Source organism: Pelophylax lessonae (genome assembly GCF_965119305.1).
Source record: "Pelophylax lessonae genome assembly, chromosome: 6".
Taxonomy (NCBI): domain Eukaryota; kingdom Metazoa; phylum Chordata; class Amphibia; order Anura; family Ranidae; genus Pelophylax; species Pelophylax lessonae.
In genome coordinates, this window is record NC_138773.1 from 58,055,446 (window position 1) to 58,077,533 (window position 22,088).

General features: G+C 43.4%; 1 protein-coding gene across 1 annotated transcript in view; it reads left to right on the forward strand.

Moving 5' to 3' along the window:
• Positions 1 to 22,088, forward strand: part of LMF1 (lipase maturation factor 1) — a 641,107-nt gene that overhangs the window by 21,189 nt on the left and 597,830 nt on the right. Inside the window, exon 2 of the mRNA XM_082261255.1 lies at positions 18,674 to 18,983. Coding sequence (XP_082117381.1) covers positions 18,674 to 18,983 — 310 coding nt within the window. The remainder of the gene's footprint in view (positions 1 to 18,673; positions 18,984 to 22,088) is intronic.

Sequence of the window (22,088 nt, forward strand, 5' to 3'; positions counted from 1 at the left end):
CTACCTACAGCACCTACCTACAGCACAAAGGTTTAAAATGTTCTTTATTATACGGAGATGAAAAACAATCAGCTTTTATGTCAAACTTTAAATAACGTGGAGTTAGGATGGATGCATAGATTAAAAACTGGGGTGCCAAATGGCATTAATATAGTTTCAGACTGTTGTCTGTTGTAAGATTTATATTGCTTCCTTTCTGTTGTAATAATAGAAAAAGAACGGAACTCTGGAAGCTGTGTCACAAAAAAAAGGCAGGCAGAACGCATGGACAAGTCAGCAGTTGTCCCTTTGGGCTCCCTGCAGCTAATCTTTCCACCCATTGCTGATTTACCATCCTCTTACTTAATGGTCCTGGATCCCAGGAAACGATTAACCCCATCTACAGATTGCATTTTGCCAACCCAAATCCAAAGCTTGTGCTCCTAAACCATTCCTACTTTATGGATTGGTCCTGCCCAGACCCCACCTCTAAATATGTGGGGACCGTACATCACAACCCACTTTGGGAGTCTGTCCCCTTCAGAACCTGCCTCTGTATTAGCAGGGAACACCCACTCTTGACCTCAATCCCTGCAATTATTGGCTTTTTGAGTTATGGCCCATGTGCTGTAACTCAAATATGGTTGATAGTGTGATTCTAAAACAAAGCGGCAAAGATGAAGGAGTAAAATCCAGGACGGTTGGCATCCTTTGCATTCCTTGATCTGTGTCTCTGTATGGATTCAGCCATCTTGGCAGAGGCAGGTATTTACTTCCAAATGTTGGAACCCAGTAGCAAGGAGAACAGTGAGCAGCACTGTAGTGACATCACCAAATCTCACTCCAAATCTCCTGAGACTGGCAGTCAGAGGGAGGAGTGCCTTAGATTAGGGCTTGGCAAATTTTCTTTGCATCTAGGAGCCAGCTAAAAAAATTAGGAGCCATTTTTTTAAACTAACAAATTATACAGGTGGAACACTTATCCTTTAACCCTTTCACTGCCCGAGCCGTATTTGCGTTTTATGTCACACGATATTACCGCAAAGGTCTAGGAAACACAAAATTTCAGTAAAAAAAAAAAACGAATTAAAAGTTAACTTTAGGGGGGCACAAAAACGCAAAAAACTATCCAATTTTTTGGTAAAATATAAAAGCTGAGTTTGCACAAAGTAAAAAGATACCCAACATGTCAAACCTTCACCTGTTGGTACCCTTATATTTTCCATAGGCGATGCTTTAAAAGCCCCCCCCCCCCAGTCGGTTTCATCAGTTTAGCGTTACGAAGGAGGTTTGGTGCTAGCATGATTGCTCTCATTCCGGCGTGTGCGTGGCGATATGTAACATGTATTGCACGTGCGTATATGGGGGGGGGATTTTATGTGCTTGGGTGTAACTTTCATTTTTTACATATTTTTTTATTTTAACTTTTCCATGTGACGTGACTTTTTTTTGGGTGACAGATTCTCTTTAACCACTTGCCGACTGCCGTCAGTATATTTACTGCGGCAGTCAGCCCCTCACAGGCAAAGCGACGTAGGTCTACATCGCTAGCCTGTGAGGCTCTGGGGAGCGAGCGCATGCCACCGAATGCGCGCTCCCGCTCGGTCACGGACCCGCCCACGCGTGTGCCCGGCGGACCCGATGTCCACCGGGCACTCGCGATCGTCTGTTACACCGGGAGAAAGGCAGGCGGCTGATGTAAACAAAGCCTCCTGTCATTCTCCCCTGTGTAAGAATGGTGATCATACGGTTCTACTATGTAGGACCCTTGATCACTGTTCTTACAGCTCAAGCCACAGCCAATCACAGTTAGAAACACGCCCCTAGGGACACAGATAACCCCTCCCTCTCAAAAAAAGTTAACCCCTTCAATTCCAGTGTCATTTTTACAGTAACAGTGCATATGTATAGCACTGATTACTGTGGCAATGTCACTGGTAACCCCAAAAGTGTCAAAAATGTCAGTCAAGGGTCCGATCTGTCCGCCCCAATCTCGCAGTCCCGCAAAAAAAATCGCAGATCGCCGCCATTACGCGTTAAAAAAAAAAAAACAACAAAAATGACAAAAATCTTTCCCGTAGTTAGTAAACGCAATAACTTTTGCGCAAACCAATCAAAATACGCTTTTTGCGATTTTTTTTCACCACAAATATGTAGCAGAAAACAAATTGGCCTAAAATGTTAAAAAATTTTGATTTTTACATATTTTTTTGGGAATTTCATATAAAAAAATGCGAAAAATATTGTTATTTTTGCAAAATTGACGCTCTTTTTTTGTTTATAGCGCATGATCAATAAATCGCACAGGTGATCAAATACCACCAAAAGAAAGCTCTGTTTGTGGGAAAAAAAGGACGTCAAATTCGTTTAGGTACAGCGTCGCACGACTGCGCAATTGTCCGTTAAAGTCACGCAGTGCCGAATCGCAAAATAGGCCCTGGTCAGGAAGGGGGTAAAATCTTCCGGGGCTTCCTGGCGCCACCCGCTATGCTAAACCCGAGATACATAGCGGGGGGGGGCATGCGAGAGGTGTGGGGAGAATTGGGGCAGCACCCCAGGCGCCAGCACACACCTTCTGGTCACCATTGCGACCTGGCGCCTTCAGTTTGTTGAGCCCTGCCTTAGATCTCACACTGCAGATATACAGCTATGAGCCTGAGACACAGGAGTGCCTGGGCACCCTCACTTACCAGGAAGTGTGTGGCTTTGTTGGTGAGGAATTCCAGAAGATGATTTTATTTTACAGGGTATTCTTTAGGCATGATTGTTTTTTTTAAGTTCCCTAAAACATAGCAAATCTTCTCTTTTTGAGTTCAGTTCCATTTGCTGTTATAATATATATATATATATATATATATATATTTTTTTTTGCAGTGATCTCTTTGGGTTTGCTATATAATTATATAGATATATTGAATATTTTTTACCCATGGTGAAGTGCCTGTGGTGAGCATTTTCCTGGATGCTCCTGAGCTCTGTGATATTTTTATTTTTTCGGACAGCATAAAGTGATTTTTTTAATGGATACCGCTGTGGTTTTACACAAACCAATGGTATTTGGGAGCACAAAGTGTCTTAGTTTATTATCTTGTTTTATTGATGGCATTTCTTTATGACTGTGAAAATTCTCGCTTTCTAACCATCTCTAGTTCTTGGAGTGGGGGGTTGTACAGTACAAATGAATAGCAAAAGACTGTTAACCTAATTTAAAGGGGTTGTAAAGTCAGAAGGTTTTTTATCTTAAAGGGATTCTATGCATTAAGATAAAAAAAAACCTTCTGTGTGCAGCAGCCTCTCTAACCCCCCCAATACTTACCTGACCCCCTTCTCGATTCAGCGATGTCCACGACTGTCTCAGCTGTCCAGGACTCCCCTCCTCATTGGCTAAGACACAGCAGCGGTGCCATTGGATCCCACTGCTGTCAATCAAAGGCAGTTAGCCAATGAGGAAAGAGAGGGGGCGAGGCCGAACCACAGCTCCGTGACTGAATAAATACACGGAGCTGTGACTCGGCTCGGGTGCCCCCATAGCAAGCTGCTTGCTGTGGGGGCACTCAAAGGGAGGGAGGAGCCAGGAGAGCCGAAGAGGGTCCCGAGAACAGGAGGATCCAGGCCACTCTGTGCAAAACCACTGCACAGAGCAGGTATGGATAACATGTTTGTTTTTTTTGTTTTTTTGGAAAAATTCTTTCCGCCTGCTGAATCGCGGTAACATCGTGCAAACAAAATCGCGGGACGCATGACGCCCAAAAAAGGTACAAGAGTTTCTTTGGGACGTCATGCGTCCTGCGATTTTGTTTGCGCAATGTTACCGCGATTCGGCAGGCGGAAATCGCGGCAACATCGCACAGCGTTTGGGGTGCCACTGCAAATCACGGGCAACGCACAGGCGTCCCGCGATTTGCAATGATTTCCAGATCGCGGGCAGAATCGCTGTGATTCTGCCCGCGATCTGCTACGCCCACATGTGAATGTAGCCTTAGTGTTCTGCGTTAAATTACATAATGGAGAGTGGGTAGGGCGTTTACAAATTGATATCAAAGTGTCTGCTTTTTTATAAATCTGCAATTTATAATTAGGTAAAGCCTGGTACACTGAACAAAAGTAAATCTGAGGAGCCCAGGAGGAGCTCGCTGTACTATCTGATGCCTGGTATACACAGGCTGAATATGAGCTAATCAAGAGAAATCGGCTGTAGTTTGGCCCGTGCGTACTGCAACCTGTCCGACAGAAGCCAGGTGAACATCCGGCTTCTGTCCAAGGAGCATACCAGAGAAACATCTGCCGATCAGGCATCTGATACGCGCTTTCAGCCAATGACCGGTGTGCCTTGTCGGGGGGAGGGGCGTCATAACACAATAGCTCAGCGGGGAGATCACTGTACTAACATCGGATAGTTAGTATAACGAGTTCCTCAGTTTTTTTTTCTTTTCGTTCAGCCTGCTGGGTTGAGCAAAAAAAAAAGACTGATGGTGTATACTTGGCTAAAGGTAGGGTACTGTCATAAGCAGCAACATGCCATACAGGTCAGATCTGCTGTTGGAAAGATGTCTAGTGACAATTCTTTGTCTTGACCTAATGTGACAGCAGCCATGCACCAGGCTGCAGACAGGGACTTAGTCAAAGGGAATTAAATCTTTGCTGTCCTTGGGGTGCAGTCTAGCTGTTGCAGACCAAGTAGTGGTTATACATTCTTAGCCATTGATCAAATGAAAAAGTTTGAAATTTAGAATGTACAGTATCTCACAAAAGTAAGTACAGCCCTCACATTTTTGTAAATATTTTATTATATCTTTTTATGTGACAACACTGAAGAAATGACACTTTGCTACAATGTAAAGTAGTGAGTGTACATCTTGTATAACAGTGGAAATTTGCTGTCCCCTCAAAATAACTCCACACACAGCCATTAATGTCTAAACCAATGGCAACAAAAGTGAGTACAACCCCAAGTGAAAATGTCCAAATTGGACCCAAAGTGTCAATATTTTGTGTTGCCACCATTGTTTTCCAGCATTGTTTTAACCCTCTTGATCATGGAGTTTACCAGAGCTTCACAGGTTGCCAGTGGAGTCCTCCATGATGACATCACAGGGCTGGTGGATGTTTTAAACCTTGCGCTCCTCCATCTTCCGTTTGAGGATGCCCCACAGATGCTCAATAGGGTTTAGGTCTGGAGACATGCTTGGCCAGTTCATCGCCTTTACCCTCAGCTTCTTTAGCAAGGCAGCAGTGGTCTTGGAGGTGTGTTTGGGGTCGTTATCATGTTGGAATACTGCCCTGTGGCCCAGTCTCTGAAGGGAGGGGATCATGCTCTGCTTCAGTATGTCACAGTACATGTTGGCATTCATGGTTCCCTCAATGAACTGTAACTCCCCATTGCCGGCAGCACTCATGCAGCCCCAGACCATGACACTCCCACCACCATGCTTGACTGTACGCAAGACACACTTGTCTTTGTACTCCTCACCTGGTTGCTGCCACACACACTTGACACCATCTGTACCAAAGAAGTTTATCTAGGTCACATCAGACCACAGGACATGGTTCCAGTAATCCATGTCCTTAGTCTGCTTGTCTTCAGCAAACTGTTTGTGGGCTTTCTTGTGCATCATCTTTAGAAGAGGCTTCCTTCTGGGACGACAGCCATGCAGACCAATTTGATGCAGTGTGCGGCGTATGGTCTGAGCACTGACAGGCTGACCCCCCACCCCTTCAACCTCTGCAACAAGGCTGGCAGCACTCGTACGTCTATTTCACAAAGACAACCTCTTGATATGACGCTGAGCATGTGCACTCAACTTCTTTGGTTGACCATGGGGAGGCCTGTTCTGAGTGGAACCTGTCCTGTTAAATCGCTGTATGGTCTTGGCCACCTTGCTGCAGCTCAGTTTCAGGGTCTTGCCAATCTTTTTATAGCCTAGGCCATCTTTATGTAGAGCAACAATTCTTTATTTTCCGATCCTCAGTGAGTTTTTTGCCATGAGATGCCATGTTGAACTTCCAGTGACCAGTATGGGAGAGTGAGAGCGATAACACTAAATTTAACACACCTGCTCCCCATTCACACATGAAACCTTGTAACACTGAGTCACATGACACTGGTGAGGGAAAATGGCTAATTGGACCCAGTTTGGACATTTTCACTTAGGGGTGTACTCACTTTTGTTGCCAATGGTTTAGACATTAATGGCTGTGTGTGGAGTTATTTTGAGGGGACAGCAAATTTACACTGTTATACAAGCTGTACACTCACTACTTTACATTGTAGCAAAGTGTAATTTCTTCAGTGTTGTCACATGAAAAGATATAATAAAATATCTACAAAAATATGAGGGGTGTACTAACTTTTGTGAGATACTGTATGTATAGCCAAAATGGCCAGACTCGTATTTGTGTGTTATAAGAACACACAAAAAATTGTGCACAAAAAAGTAGCATCCCAACGCTCCTCGCTTTTGCGATTGCCAAAACACATGGTGACTGAATACCATGCGTTTTGGTGCTGCAATGTTTAAAAAAAAAGGGTCATGCACTTTTGTGTGATTTTTGCATATATGGCAGCTATTGAAATTAATGGGTTGCTCTAAATCTGGTGCATGAAATCCCGAAAAAATCCTGCAAAATTGTGCACACCCTTAATGGCAACCCAATACACCTTGCTAGCACATGCACCAAAACACGTTGTAGCCAAGTGCCAAGCATTTTGGTGCAGCACAATAAAAAAAAAGGATTAAAAGAAAAGGAAAAGAAAGGATTATACACTTTTGTGCGATTTTTGGATCGAGGGCAGCCTATTGAAATGATAAGCAAAATTGTGGAAAAACGTGCAGTGTTGTACCTGCATTGGTGTGCAAGTATTGGCCCTTATTGGCAAGTTAAATTTTTTTTTAAAGATGCAACCTTTCAAAACATTGTTTCTTGTGAGGCAACATTCCTGGTACAATGGTATTATCTGGGAAGAATCGGCCAATAACATTATTATTTAAATTCTAAACTTTTTGCTAAGGCCCCGTTCACATAGGGGCGATCCGACTTCGGGTGGCGACCTCCGAGGTCGCGGTGCGAGCAGCACGCCGTGACCTCGGAGCGGCCGCCACGGACTTCATAACATTGAAGTCTATGGCGGTCGCCTCCTGCTCGCCCCAAAGAAGCTCCGGACCCTTTTTCTAAGTCAGAGCGACTTGTGTCGCTCCTATTAGAACGGGTCCGCAGCTTCCCTATGGAAGGCGACCTACGGCGACCTGTGAGGCGACCAAGTCGCCTCACAGGTCGCCTTAGTGTGAACGGGGGCTTATTGTGGAGAAAAGAAGTTTATGTGGATTCTCATTTTCCTATCCACCCTCCTAAAAAGTTTGTCCATTATGACATTACATAAGAGATGTAATCATTTGCAAGTAAAATTTTATCTTCCACTTTTAAGGGCATGTCATTCAAATATGCTCCTTACATCGCCCAATATGCTGAGTTTGATAATGCCTATGGTAAGCATATATAATGCCCTCACGTGGTTAAAATGTAGGGATTTGGCATGTGATAACATTGTGCAATTTGCAGTTGCCATGCTTGAATTCCCCTTCAAGTTTTCTGTAAAAAAAAAAAAAAAAAAAAAAACTTGGTGAAATGGATTTAAAGCTGAATTCCTTTTTTAACTAACAAAACCAGATTTGCTTTGTACGTCTATTGGAAGCATTTTAGACATTTTTTCAGATTTCTTCTTGCTTAGGTTCTAGTGATATAAAAAGTTTCCTTTTCTTATAGTATTGTTGCACGCTCCCAGATTGAGAGGTTCTATAGGAAGGATGAGCTCAGTGAAGAGCTTCAATCAGCATAGCAAACCAACCATAAATTCTATTTCCCCCAGAAACCAGGCCAGACCAGACCAGAATCTTATATCATTTGGTAGGTAGAACAAGAAACATGCATTAAAGCGGAGTTCCGGCCTCCAATACCTTTTTTAACTAAAAATACCCCTATAATACTAATCCATCGCCCTTTACAGAACCGCTATACTCATACTTACAAGGTGTACGTTATTGGATTTTAGTCAATATCTTACTTTTAAAAACACTGTCTTTGTGCGGCCATCTTGGATGTGGGCATCTGAAGCCACAGTGTAATCTGCTGTGTCCTTCTTCCTGATTCCAGGGAGTGTTCTGGGAGACAAACCGCTCCCAGGATGCAATGAAAAGGCGGAAGTGGTCGGTGGCCGCGGCCACAGAGGGGGGAGAAGTAGGAAGTACAATCAAAAATGCCCTGAAAATAAGGTAAGGGACCCCTGAAAAAAATTGAAAATGCCCAATTGTTGATCAGCATAGCGAGCACTGCAGGAATCACTAAAGTTGCAAAATAGGCCGGAACTCCACTTTAAATGGCCTAAAGGTTGAGGATACCTGGTTGTCATAGACAACCGGGGCCAGTGCAACGGCTCGTAGGTAGGAAATGGCGTGTATGACTATAAGACCCTAGATGTCTCATAAACAGATCCTGTCACCTATATTGTATGCTATCACATTGGGGCTATTGGTCCCCTAGGTCAGTGGTCCTCAACTCCGGTCCTCAGGGCCCACTAACAGGCCAGATTTTAAGTATTACCTTGGGGAGATGCAGACTAGAGTACTGCAATCACTGAGCAGCAAATGATATCACCTGGGATGTATTTCAGTTATCTTGCAAACCTGGCCTGTTAGTGGGCCCTGAGGGCCAGGGTTGAGGACCACTGCCCTAGGTGATGGCAATAAAGTAATGTAAAATAAATAAAATTTTAGAGCACCCCCCTACATAAAAAAACAGGTGTGTTAGGTCACCTACATAGGAGAATGGCGATTGCCCTATACATGTTATATATAACTTGACACGCTGGGTTGAGGGCAATAATTTTAGTACCAGAGCTCCTGTGTAAACTCTAAACTAATGGCAGGTAGGGGCTTTGAAAGCATTGCCTATGATAACATTTAGGGTATTGAAGTTTTTCACCTTTTTACGGGCACACAGTTTTAAGGTTTGACATGTTGGGTATCTATTAACTTGGCACAACCTCATATTTTATATATTAATAGGAAATGGGGGGGAGCTGCAAAGTGTACCTTCGAGTAGACAATACTCCTTGCACTGGCCCTGCACCAACTGTATAGCCAAAAGCATGTGGACACCCCCTCAAATTACTGAGTTCAGGTGTTTCTAGCAAAGGGTTCCATAGCATACAAATACATTTTTTATAATAGTGTAAGCCTGTAAGGTAACAGTTAGGGGAAGGCCTTTTCAGTTCCAGCTCCATGAAGACATGGTTTGATGAGTTTGGTGTGTAGATCTTCCTGTCCAGTATTAGTAAATGAGCAGAAATCCCCACAGAAATGCTCCAAAACCTGCTCCAAAAGAGAGGAGGCTTTTATAGCCATAAAGGAGGGCCAACTCCATATTAAAGGATTAGTCCACCCTAAAACTAAAATCCCTGCATCTATAGATCTCCATGTTATAACACTAACCTATCTAACCCTGTAAAGAAGAAATCTGTATACATAACTTTTTTGAAGCCGATCCGACCCGATCCCATGCTGAGCTGTCAGCCACAGCTTTGCTGTGGAGACCGATGCAGAAGACACAGCCGACAATGGAAGCCATATAGTACGTCTATGGGTGACATCACATCCCATTCATTTCACAGCCGATGTCAGCCGTGTCCTCTGCAGAGCTTCTGCCGCTAAAGATCGGGTCGAATCGGCTTAAAAAAAAGGTATGTATACGGATTTCTTCTTAACAGGGCTAGATAGGTTAGTGTTAGAACGTGGAGATCTATAGATGCAGGGGTTTTAGTTTTAAGGTGGACTTATCCTTTAAAGAGGTTGTAAACCAGAAACATTTTTTTTTTTCTTTTTGCAACCTGAAAGAGAAACACATAATGAGCTAGTATACACCACATACTAGCTCATTATGAAATACTTACCTTAGAACGAGCCCCCGCTGTGCCGCCTGTTTACCTGTATGACGGGCGACATGTCCAGTCGCCCGTCTTCCGGGATCGCGGCATCCGGCCATCTGATTGGCCGGAGCCGCGGTGACTTCACTCCCGCACACGCGCGCGGGAGCCGACGGTCACGGCACGGGTCTCTGAAGAAGCGCCACCAGCGGCCGTTCCTTCAGAGCGCATGTGCCAGTGACGTCACTGGCTGCATGTAAGGTAAATATCTCCTAAACGGTACATGTTTAGGAGATATTTACAGTACCTATAGGTAAGCCTTATCATAGGCTTACTTATAGGTACAAGTTACAGAGGAGGGTTTACTTCCTCTTTAATGCCCATGGTTTTGGGATGTCCAACAACCTTTAGGCCCGTAATTCATGTGTATTTTGACTGTGTATTAAGCAGTTTCAGTCCACAAAGGAAAGCATGCTCTACTGTTGATTACCTGGGAGACTGGGAACCTGTGCTCTGGTCCAAATGCCTTTGAAATGTAGCAATAAACTTCTGATGCAACAATGCTGGTTACTCAGTAACATCAATTGAAACAATTCTTTATTGGTTACATAGCATGTTACCGCTGTGTCCTGTTAACGTGTTTCGGCCGAAGCCTTACTCATAGCACTTATGCTATGAGTAAGGCTTCAGCCGAAATGCATTAGCATGTTACTGCTGTATCCTGCTATCCAGCCAATTAAGAATTGTTCCAATAGATGTTACCGAGTAGCAGGCTTTATTGTATCAAAGGAGTATCAGGCAGTTTGTCCCGAATTTCAGTTTAATTTAGAATGTAATCTGCTTATTCTAGTGGAACAAGCTGTGAGTTGGGTAGCAGAAGGAATCCCAAAAATATTATCTCATGCCAAGGAGATGACCAGTTTCTGTAGCAATATCTCGGCTCTGAGCTCATGTGCCTTAATTAAATCCCTCTGACAGACTGCACAGGAAAAGCGCTTCCATTTGGCTTTGGTGAGCTGAATTTACAGGGCGAGATAATGCTAGTCTGCTGCAATGAAAATGACTTTATTAGCAGTGGGTGGTGCCGAGATTTTCTGTAATGTTCAAATGCCAGATCTTCCACAAACTCTCCCACCTTCTACAGGACCCAACGTTCTCATTCATCACGAGACCAACTGCTGCTGCTTTTGTGCCTACGTGAGTTGAATTTGATAAGGGCCTCACAAATTGTATTTTTGTTATTAAAGGGCTGCTCTAACTAATTAGCTAAGTACAGTTTTAGGAGACATACAGTTGTGTTCAAAATTATTCAACCCCCACTGAAATTGATTGTTTTGGCCAGTTTGACATTGATTTTGATCATTCAGTCATCCTGCTTACAATTAAATCAGAGGTCAGACAAATATAACATAACATTTATAATAAAATAACCACAAATGTCTTTTCTGTGCTCACATCATTATCAGTTTTATTCAACCCCCAAGTGACATTCAATCTTAGTACTTAGTACAACATCCTTTTACAGTTATAACAGCTTTTAAACGTGAAGCATAGCTTGACACAAGTGTCTTGCAGCGATCTACGGGTATCTTCGCCCATTCGTCATGGGCAAAAGCCTCCAGTTCAGTCACATTCTTAGGCTTGTGCACTGCACCACCAGAGGTTCTCAATCGGATTTAAGTCTGGTGACTGTGATGGCCACTCCAAAATGTTCCAGCATTTAATCTGCAACCATGCTCTAGTGGACTTGGAGGTATGCTTGGGATCATTGTCCTGTTGAAAGGTCCAACGTCTCCCAAGCCTCAGGTTTGTGATGGACTGCATCACATTGTCATCCAATATCTCCTGGTACTGAAGAGAATTCATGGTACCTTGCACACGCTGAAGCTTCCCTGTACCTGCAGAAGCAAAACAGCCCCAAAGCATGATTTACCCCCCGCCATGCTTCACAGTACGCAAGGTGTTCTTTTCTTCATAGGCCTTGTTCTTCCCCCTCCAAACATAGCGTTGATCCATGGGCCCAAACAGTTCTAATTTTGTTTCTTTAGTCCACAGAACACTATCCCAAAACTTCTGTGGTTTGTCCACATGACTTTTGGCATACTGCAGTCGACTCTTCTTATTCTTTGGAGACAGCAAGGGGGTGCGCCTGGGAGTTCTGGCATGGAGGCCTTCATTACTCAGTGTGTGCCGTATTGTCTGAGCAGAAACTTCAGTACCCACATCTGACAAATCTTTTCTCAGTTCCTCAGCAGTCACACGGGGACTTTTCTCCACTCTACGCTTCAGGTAGCGCACAGCAGTCGAAGTCAGCATCTTCTTTCTGCCACGACCAGGTAGCGTTTCAACAGTGTCCTTTGCCTTGAATTTGCGAATGATGCTTCCTATGGTGTCTCTTGGTATGTTTAACATCTTTGCAATCTTCTTATAGCCATTGCCCTTCCTGTGAAGAGTAATCACCTCTTCTCTTGTCTTCCTGGACCATTCTCTTGACTTCACCATGTTTGTAACCACACCAGTAAATGTCTAGAAGGAGCTGAGTATCACAGTCGTTTTAAAGCTGCCTAATTGGTGCTTATTAGGCTTTATTGCTGCTCCCTGACATCCACAGGTATCTTCAATACCTGATTGAAAACACTTCAATGAACCTCTGTTCTTCAGAGTGGTAGTCTTTAAGGCCCCGTTCACACTGGGGCGACGTTACTTCCCGGGGCGACCTCACAGGTCGCGGCGCGCTGCTCGCACCGCGACCTTGGAGCGGCCGGCACGGACTTCATAACATTGAAGTCAATGCAGGTCGCTCCAGGTCGCCCAAAGAAGCTCCGGACCCTTTTTCTAAGTCGGAGCGACTTGTGTCGCTCCTATTAGAACGGGTCCACAGCTTCTCTGTGGAAGGCGACCTATGGCGACCTGTCAGGCGACCAGGTCGCCTGACAGGTCGCCCCAGTGTGAACGGGGGCTTAGGGGTTGAATAATTGTGTCAATGAAGAATTCACAAAAGAAACATTTACTACTGTATTACAAAACCAATTGATGTTATTTTAGTTGCATATGGTTCTTTAAGAAGTCCTTGTAGGATTTCATTCTGAATACAATTACAAATGTACACTAAATTCCCTAAACCCTTTACAGCATTGGGGGGTTGAATAATTTTGAACACAACTGTACATAGGAACTGTTTTATCTGCCAGAAGATTAGTATTGGTATACAAATAAGTTTGTATTTTGCCCACTACTACTGTTCTGTGTGGCTCCATAGCAAAAATGCTGATTTTTCTCCAGATGACCAAGCTTAGCTTTAATCAATCCCCCCAAGCTAATCCCCTGATAAGACTTTAAAAATAAACTAAACTAAATGCCCCAATTTATTAAATGAATCCATGGTCACCTGAAATGGCAGGTTCAGAGTATTCTTTTTTTTTTTCTGCACTGCAGAGTTCACAGAATCCTTCCTGGGGTGCCTGCGGCCTTGCGTGGTGATGCCGGCACTTCCTGTTGGCTAAAACAAGAGTCCTCTGGCAGGGTCCTCACAGGGTCCTGAAGAACAGAGTGATGATGTGAAGATGAGCGTTGGCACAAAGACCAGACAGCAGGAGGTCTGTTGAGGCAGCTTACATTTTTAAAGAAACATTTTCTATTAGCAGGGTGAGATTCATATTTAGTGTCTGCAGGTATGCAGATTCTGGGCCATTACTTTGCTACATGTCTGCTCTTTGGACTAATGGTGATGCTGCAGTGAAGACTATGTCTTTCTTTTCTATGAGCCCACCTGAAAATCCCCTCCTTCTCCCCCACTAATTTACCTTGTGGATGGATGCTCCCACTGCAAACCTGAGAGCGGCTATCATAGGCTCAGGCAAGTGTAAATATTACAGTGTTTACATTCAGCCTGTGTTGGTCTGCATCATACTTGCACACAAGGAATTAATAAAAGGAAGACGTCTTATGACGAAACGCGTACAGCGCCGTCACATCACTTCCGGTTTCGGCATTCTGGTGGAACGCATTGCGTTCAAGGACGCTATTTTTCGCTTGTATTGACCACAACATTGTGAGTACCCATTTTTATATGATTTCTTCAATAAAGGCTTGTACGGTATCACACTGTTAGCCTATATGACCCTCCTACCCCCATACACCACCGAGTGGCTGGAGTTCACCCACGGACCATTGGACCTACTATCACTCCCAAAGTAGAGGACCATAGGATCCCAAACTCCTCCTGGGACGCCTACACTTCACGGATCCTCAGGGACGACCCCCGACATCCCCCCATCACAGAAGGGAGATAGGAACCAACAGAGCGACCTCTGCTTGCACCTAAATACCTGCTCTATACCCCTGTGTGGGGTGGGTATATCTGGTTAGTAGGATACTTACCTTGGGGGTCACTTAGCACCTCACCAGTAACCCACCACGGGGCACCCTAAGAATTACCCACGAAGTTACCTATACATCTATTTGTCTATGGACTAACTTGGCTACCTATATACCACGATTGCTTCACTGGCTATTAGGACTTTCCCACACCCAGTTACTTTACCATATTTATCAGTCACTATTATGCACTTTATTGCTCCATTGTTGCCACTTTTATAATTTTTATATTTTTATTTTTTCAGAGTGTTTAGATCACTTTCCATACCTTTAGTGCATTTCTTTGCACTTTTTCTTTGTCACTGCCACTTTATCTCATTTATATCAATCTTTGTACCGATTTATATATTTTATTCACTACCGTATTGTATATTTATATTTTTTTATTCACTTTGTCACTTGGATTGCACTTTATCACGGGTACACTGATATTTATTAGGCACTGTATTTTAATATATTACATGCTTATTCTATATATTTATTATTTTTCATATATTTATTTGTTGCACTGACAACTTACTGATTATCAATTTCCATACATATACCACTGTGTATTTATATACTAGTTTACTGATCACTGCTTACACTTCAATATAGGCAGCGCCAATTACCCTAACTTTCCTCCCAATAAAAGGAAGGTATCTGCTCCACAAAACCTGTTTGTTTCAATATCTCCAGTGTCGAGAGCCATTACCATTTTAATTCTACACTGCACGCATGTAATAACTGGAGATCACCAACTGCTAAAAGCAAATAGGTCTACCTGGCAGCTTTATGCTTCTAGCTGTGTGCTGTTCGTTTCTTTGATGCAGTCACAAGATATTTGTGCACTTTTTACACAGGTTATGTACAATGGTGATGTCACAGCTGCCTTTACACAAATCTGGCTTTGCAAAGACATTTGGTACACACACAGCTTTTGAAGAATATATTTAAAGTGGTTCTAAAGGCAGAAGGTATTTTACCCTAATACATTCTATGCATGCATTGAGATAAAAAAAAAAACCTTATGCAAGCAGCCTCCCTAAATGCTTACCTGAGCCTGATCTTGATCCAGCCATGTGCACGAGAGCAAAGGCTCTCTCAGCTCTCCTCATCGGTTCAGACACAAAAGCGGGATCCATTAGCTCCCTCTGCTGACAATCATAGCCAGTAAGGAGGGAGCAGGGTCGGGGCCAAGCTGCACTCTGTGTGGGGCTCATAAGCGACCACATGAGTGCCCCCATAGCAAGCAGTTTGCTATGATGGCACTCAGTGGGACAGGGGCCAAGATGCCAGCGGGGGACCCGAGAAGATGAGGATTGGGGCTACTCTGTGCAAAACCATTGCACAGAGCAAGTTAGAATAAAATGTTTGTTAATGAAAGAAAAAAAATAAATAAATTTGCCTTTAGAACTACTTCAATTTCAATCTCTTAGTACATTTATAAAACCGAGAAATCCCGCCAATAACGGGGAACGGTGAGCAGGCACTTGGGTACCTATATCATCAATGTCATTACAGAGACCTCCATAACAAGGCTTTCAGCTTAAAGTGATTGTAAACAGTCACCTTGTAAAACAACCCATTCAGTTCAAAATAAAAATAAAAGGCTAAACATTTTTGTATAGATATAAAAAAAACAAAAGGGAAAAAAGGTATTTATAATGTTTTTTTTTTTTTTTAAGTGATCACATTCCCTTTGTTCTCAGCTGTGTAAGAGCTGGGGTAGGAGAAACAGCAGTATTCTAAGCTTCCCAGTAAATGGCTGTGCAGTGGGGGCGTGTCAGGACAAGTCTGATTATTGGAGGAGAACACACTAAGTTCCCAGCACAGCTAGAGAACTGACCATAGTGTGCTCTTCTCCTTAGTGTGGTCAGTTTTTAATAGGAAAGGAGAGGGACTGGCAGGAACACCAGGGATTTCACACAAAGGAGCAATACAAAGAGAACAGGATACTTTCTCATACAAGTACACAGTACAGTTACCCCAATATGAAGTGTTGGGGTAACAATCGCTTTAAGCATAAAGTTCTGACTATGACAGTTGATTGGTGAATAAAGGAATGAATGTTATCTATTAAAGTTATGTTACATAACCAGTATTCTCGACTACTGTCTTCCTTGTACCCATTGTCAGAGAAGTTTCAACAAAATTTAAGATTTTAAAAATTGCCAAGAGAAAAAAAAGGAGGGGGGGTGAAAGGGGAAAGTGGGTGTCGTTAAGTCCCCCAGTCACACTAGACCAGGCTTTCTTAACCAGGGTTCCTCCTGAGGTTGCTAGGGGTTCCTTGAGCAATGGGCTATTTCTGCCTCTTGGATAAGTTTCCAATGACACCATTGTTCCTTTTAGCTATCTGTAAGGGGGGAATTCTTCCCAATTTGCAAGAGTAAGGAGCATTCTTCCCACTGACTGTCACACTAATGTGTCTGGACTAGACACTTTCCAAGTACTGCAACTATGGCTGCCAGGTTTTATCAAATTTTGACTGGGTGTTGTTAAGGGTACATGAGTTTATTGAGTAATATATTGAAGGGAAATCGATTTTGTGGCCAGAGTTTGTTTCTGGGAAGTACTGTATTTATTTATTTATTTCAGGTTCTTATATAGCGCTGTCAATTTACGCAGCACTTTTACATATACATTGCACATTCACATCAGTCCCTGCCCTCAAGGAGCGTACAATCTAAGGTCCCTAACTCACATTCATACATACATAGTAGGGCCAATTTTATACAGGATCCAATTAAACTACCAGCATGTCTTTGGAGTGTGGGAGGAAACCGGAGTCCCCAGAGGAAACCCACGCAGGCACAGGGAGAACATGCAAACTCCAGGCAGATAGTGTAGTGGTTGGGATTCGAACCAGCGACCCTCTTGCTGCTAGGTGAATGTGCTAACTACTACACCACTGTGCCGACCATACTGTATAAGTTCCAGTTCACACTGGTGATGCAGGAAACCCTACACACTGGATCGCACATTGGTTCACACTGACATCTGAAAAACCGCTGGGGGTGTCAATGCAAAGTTATTGACACCCCCAGATCGGTCTGCAGATCACAGTGCGAACTGTCAAACGGTGCAGGAATTGGATCACATAAGTGTGAACACCCATGCAATTCCATTCCAGTGCTCACCAAAAAAAGGGTCCTACACCATTTTGGTGCGAATGAGATTTGTGTGTATGGCTGAATTTGCATCGCACAGACATCAAATGTGATCTGCAGAGCAATGCGGTGCGAATCGTATGCGGTGCCTGTGATGGCACAAATGTGAGCCCGGCCGAAGAAGTAGATGCCAGTCTTTGTATTCAGTTACTGTAAAAAATGCAGACAAACTGAATGTAAACAATGCAGTGTGCACTGTACCGGGTCTGCAGGGATGGCCCTCAAAACACAGGGAAAGAAAAGGGTGAGGTTATATCTGCACAGTTGTTTGGAATGCCTGGATGTAATAAAGAACTGATAGGTTGCATAAGGTACATATTAGGGATCGACCCATTATCGGCAAAGCCGATATATCGCTGGCCGATATGCACTTTCCCCGATATATCGGAATCGGCCCCTGAGGTTACCGATATTGCTGATATTTCGGGAAAGTGCTTGTACCAGAGTGATGCCTGCAGTTAGAGGCATCACCCCGGTACCGGCGTCCATAGCCGACGGTCGGCTGTCTTGTAATGACAACCGATGCGGCTCGGCTGTCATTACAAGGATCGGGAGGGGACATCCCCCCCCTCCCGCCGCCTTCCATGGCTCGGCCAGGTCTCCCGTCCCACCGGGAGACCCGAGCAACCAGCCTGCACGGCCGCCCAAGAGAAGACCAGATCAAAGCCGCATTTGGCTCTGATCGGGTCTCCATGTCATGACATCACTTCCGGGTACTCTGGGCCAGATTAAAAAAAACGACAGCATTCAAAACAGCCAAACTTGGCGTTTTGAATGCTTTTAAGTGCAGTTAGACCCCCAGATCCCTCCACAACAGTACCGGTGTGGAAAAAAAAATAAAAAAAATTAAAAACAATTTATTTTTTTTAAATGTCCAAAAATATCGGCAGATATCGGCCGATACCGATATGCGATGAGCTAAATATCGGTATCGGCAATAAAAAAAGAATATCGGTAGATCACTAGTACTTATATCCTTTAAAGTCCTCTTTCCTTCCCCCACCATTCTTATTGAACAGAACACAAGTACACAAGAAGTACATACTGTAGGTACATTTTTTCCCAGTGTCTGTTAGAAAAACATTGGATGAAATAAAGTAGTTATGTGGTGCTGTCATGACTGAATTACTGAAAACTGTAATCAAGTTGAATAGAAAAAAGTATTTTAGTCTGTCATTTTGTCATCGATGTGCGCAGTACAGTCTAATATTTATCCCTCTCCTGATCTCACATTCTTGTGTCTTTCTTTCAGTTGTGGCATTCCTGGTGGCTTTTCATCAGAACAAGCAGCTGATTGGGGAGAAGGGTCTGCTGCCATCTAAACTCTACCTGGAGAACATCAAAGAGTACTTTGGAGGTAAGATCGGCGTGGAGGCCTTCAGTTATGCCCCCACAGTCCTCTGGCTCCTAGACTGGACACACATGGATACCCACCTAGATAACATTGCTCTGGCCGGCCTTGGGATTTCAGCTTTCATTATTTTAACTGGATGTGCTAACATGATCCTGATGACAACTCTGTGGATTCTCTATCACTCACTGGTGGCCGTGGGACAGAGATGGTGAGTTTATCATGATACTTGGGGAGCTTAAAGCTAAACTCCAGACAAACTGCTAAACATACAGATGAAATACATATTATAGAGCTGTTTTTTTTCCTGTAAAAGCATAATTTTGTCCATCCAGTCCTGAGATTCTCACATCTGTGTTGTTCAGCACAGCCAGGCTGATGACACCATTTGGTCTTTTGCAGTACATGTATAGAGTGGTGTCCTCTCTCCAACCCCAGCCTGCTGACTGGACATTAAAAAAGAATCAGAAGGCTAATAAGGTTATGACTGCTCACTCTGCATTCCCCTACTGTCAGCACACCAGATTGGCTTTCACTCCTGCCTTTTCCTGGACAAGTCTGGAGGATTGCATGAGACTGATATCAATCCAAATTCAGGTACTTAAAGCGTAACTCCACTTTTGTCGAGAAAAAAAAACCACTCCCCTCTGGGTGATCGATGTACATTGCAAGGATTATGACAAACTTTGTTGCAGATTCCTTCCTTCGGTTATTCTGAAGAAATCCCTCTGTGTTTCTCTGTGCCGATGTGGGAAATGGAGAATAATGGGAGTGGTTTTATAATGATCAATCAGCTGTGCAGCTGCAGGGCACTAATGAAAAAATCTGCAGAGCCTGCATCCCTTTAGGCGTGTTCCTATTGGGAATATTTCACCAAAAATGACATTTTTGTTCCAGGGGATGCCAGAAATCTGACTTGTATCTTAGTGCAGTCTTCTGGGAAAATCGATGAGCCAATCACTTAAGCAGGAAATGATGGGGGATGTTCAGTATACATTCTGCTTACGGAACAACTCCAGGTAGCCATATTGCATTGCATTTCATGTGTCGCAATTGTATACGCTATATATATATATTTTTTTAATTTGCTGTTTTTTTTCACAACGAAAGTGGATTTACCCTTTAAACTAGTCGCATTAGAAAATATATTTAATGGTTTATTATTAAATATATATATATACATCTTTTTTGATTTGTGTATTTTATGTCTGCCTGGAGATCAGCTTTAATGGGCATTTTTTTCTCTGTAGGTTTGTTGTGAAATGTGATTTCCTTTTTTTTTTTTTTTTTTTTTTTTTTTAAGAAACTTACTTTTATTGAGAAACACAATAAAAAAAACAATCCACTGCTGAGCAATTGTAGTCTGTATAGTGTTTTAGAATTTTTTTTTTTCTATCCACTGCTTAAAATTGATGCAAGCCTAAGGCTTCTTTCACACGGGCGTTCCGTATGTCCGCATATCATCCCATCCGTTTGCAGGTGATATACGGACATAATGCATGTCAATGGGATTGCGGATGTCAGCTGACATCCGATTTGCGTCCTTTCAGTTCTGTTCCGTTTTTTGGAACGGAACAGAACCCTATTTTTCTTCCGTTTAAAAAACGGAAAGGACGCAAAATCGGATGTCAGCGGTGTCATCCGCAATCGCATAGACATACATTATGTCCGTATATCATCCGCAAACGGATGGGATGATATGCGGACATACGGACCGGATGACACAAGTGTCATCCGTGTCCGTAAAAAAAAAAAAGTGCCGGAGCGGATCGCGATACAGTCCGCTCCATGTGAAAGAGGCCTTAGGCTTCATGTATACGGGACGTTTGAAAACCTCTTCTGAATGCTGGAACTTGACAGCTAGTAACTGACAGTTAAAAATGTCCGTTGTGCCACGTTTACATGCCGCGTTTTTACATTGTAAAATGGTCAGAAATGTATCCCCATTGAAAACACCTAAAAAACGAAATGCTTATAAACGCGACTTACCGCGTTTAGAAGCGTTTACACGCTGTTGGTGTTTCAAATGCAAATAAACTTCCGTCTGAATGCATTTTATTGCTTTAAAAAAAATGCCACTAAACTCAACTGCCTCTAAACGACTTTAAGCGTCTCGGTGTACATGGACAGATAAGATAACATAGAGTTCAGGGGCTGCTGAAAAAACGCCCAACTGCTCCTAAACGTGCGTTTATCAGCAGCAGCGTACATGAGGCCTTACCGTGTCCTGACTGCTAGGTGGGTCTGCCTTCATTACTACAACCTGAACAGTCTCAGGGATTGAGCAGGAAAAGCCTTTACATGAGCCAGAATATTCAAAGCTTCTCGTAGGGATGCCTGTCATTTGATATGAACTCTGTGCACAGGGATTTCTGGAAATAGCTTGCATCACAATCACAAGAAAAAAAATAGATTTTTAGGAGCATTCTTTAAGCAAACTTTGTACAGAATGACCCAATGTTGCCATCATTGCTAGGAATATTTGACTTGTTAGATTTAGAAAACCTGGTATCAGGAGAAACTGATGTAAGGTACCCTCTTGGATCCTGAGTCTGAGTCATGGCTCTAAGGCAGGGGTCTCCAAACTTTTCAAACAAAGGGACATTTTACTATCCTTCAGACTTTAAAGGGGGGGGGGGGGGGGCGGATTGTGACCAGTGGGAGTAAAAAATGTCCCGGACCCAACATCAGTGAGAATAAACATGGTCTCAGGGTTGGTGGTCATTAGGAGGTGGAATAGTACTCCATCATTGGTTTCAGTGGCAAGAATAGTGTCCCATTGTTGTGTCAGTGGGAGGAATAGGAGCAGAATACTTTATTAATCCAAAAGGGAAATTATTGCGACACAGTCACACTCAACAAAGACAAGACAAGATCACAACAATAAGCAGAACACAATGACACAGCAAAATTACCAATACCAGCAATTAGCACCAAAAAAACAAATAAACTATATTCTAAGGCCCCTTTCACACCAGCGAACTGATTGGGTCCGCCTGTCCGTTTTTCAGGCGGACCCGATTGGACCATCCATTGTTCTCTATGGGGCAGGGGATCCGCTGACATCCGATCCGGTCTGCTAAAAAAACAGATAGATGGGGATACATTCGCCGTCTGTCTGGCGGATCAGATGAGCATTGGATGGAAACGGACATACATCCGACCGCCCCATAGAGAACAGCGAGCTTTGTCCACTCTGCATAGGGGAGCAGACACGGACCTGTCAGCTGCCTGCTCAATAGAGATCAGCGGAGAGATCCCCTGCTATGCTTTGACCGATTCTGCCCCATGTGAAAGGGGCCATTGTTATAATTGA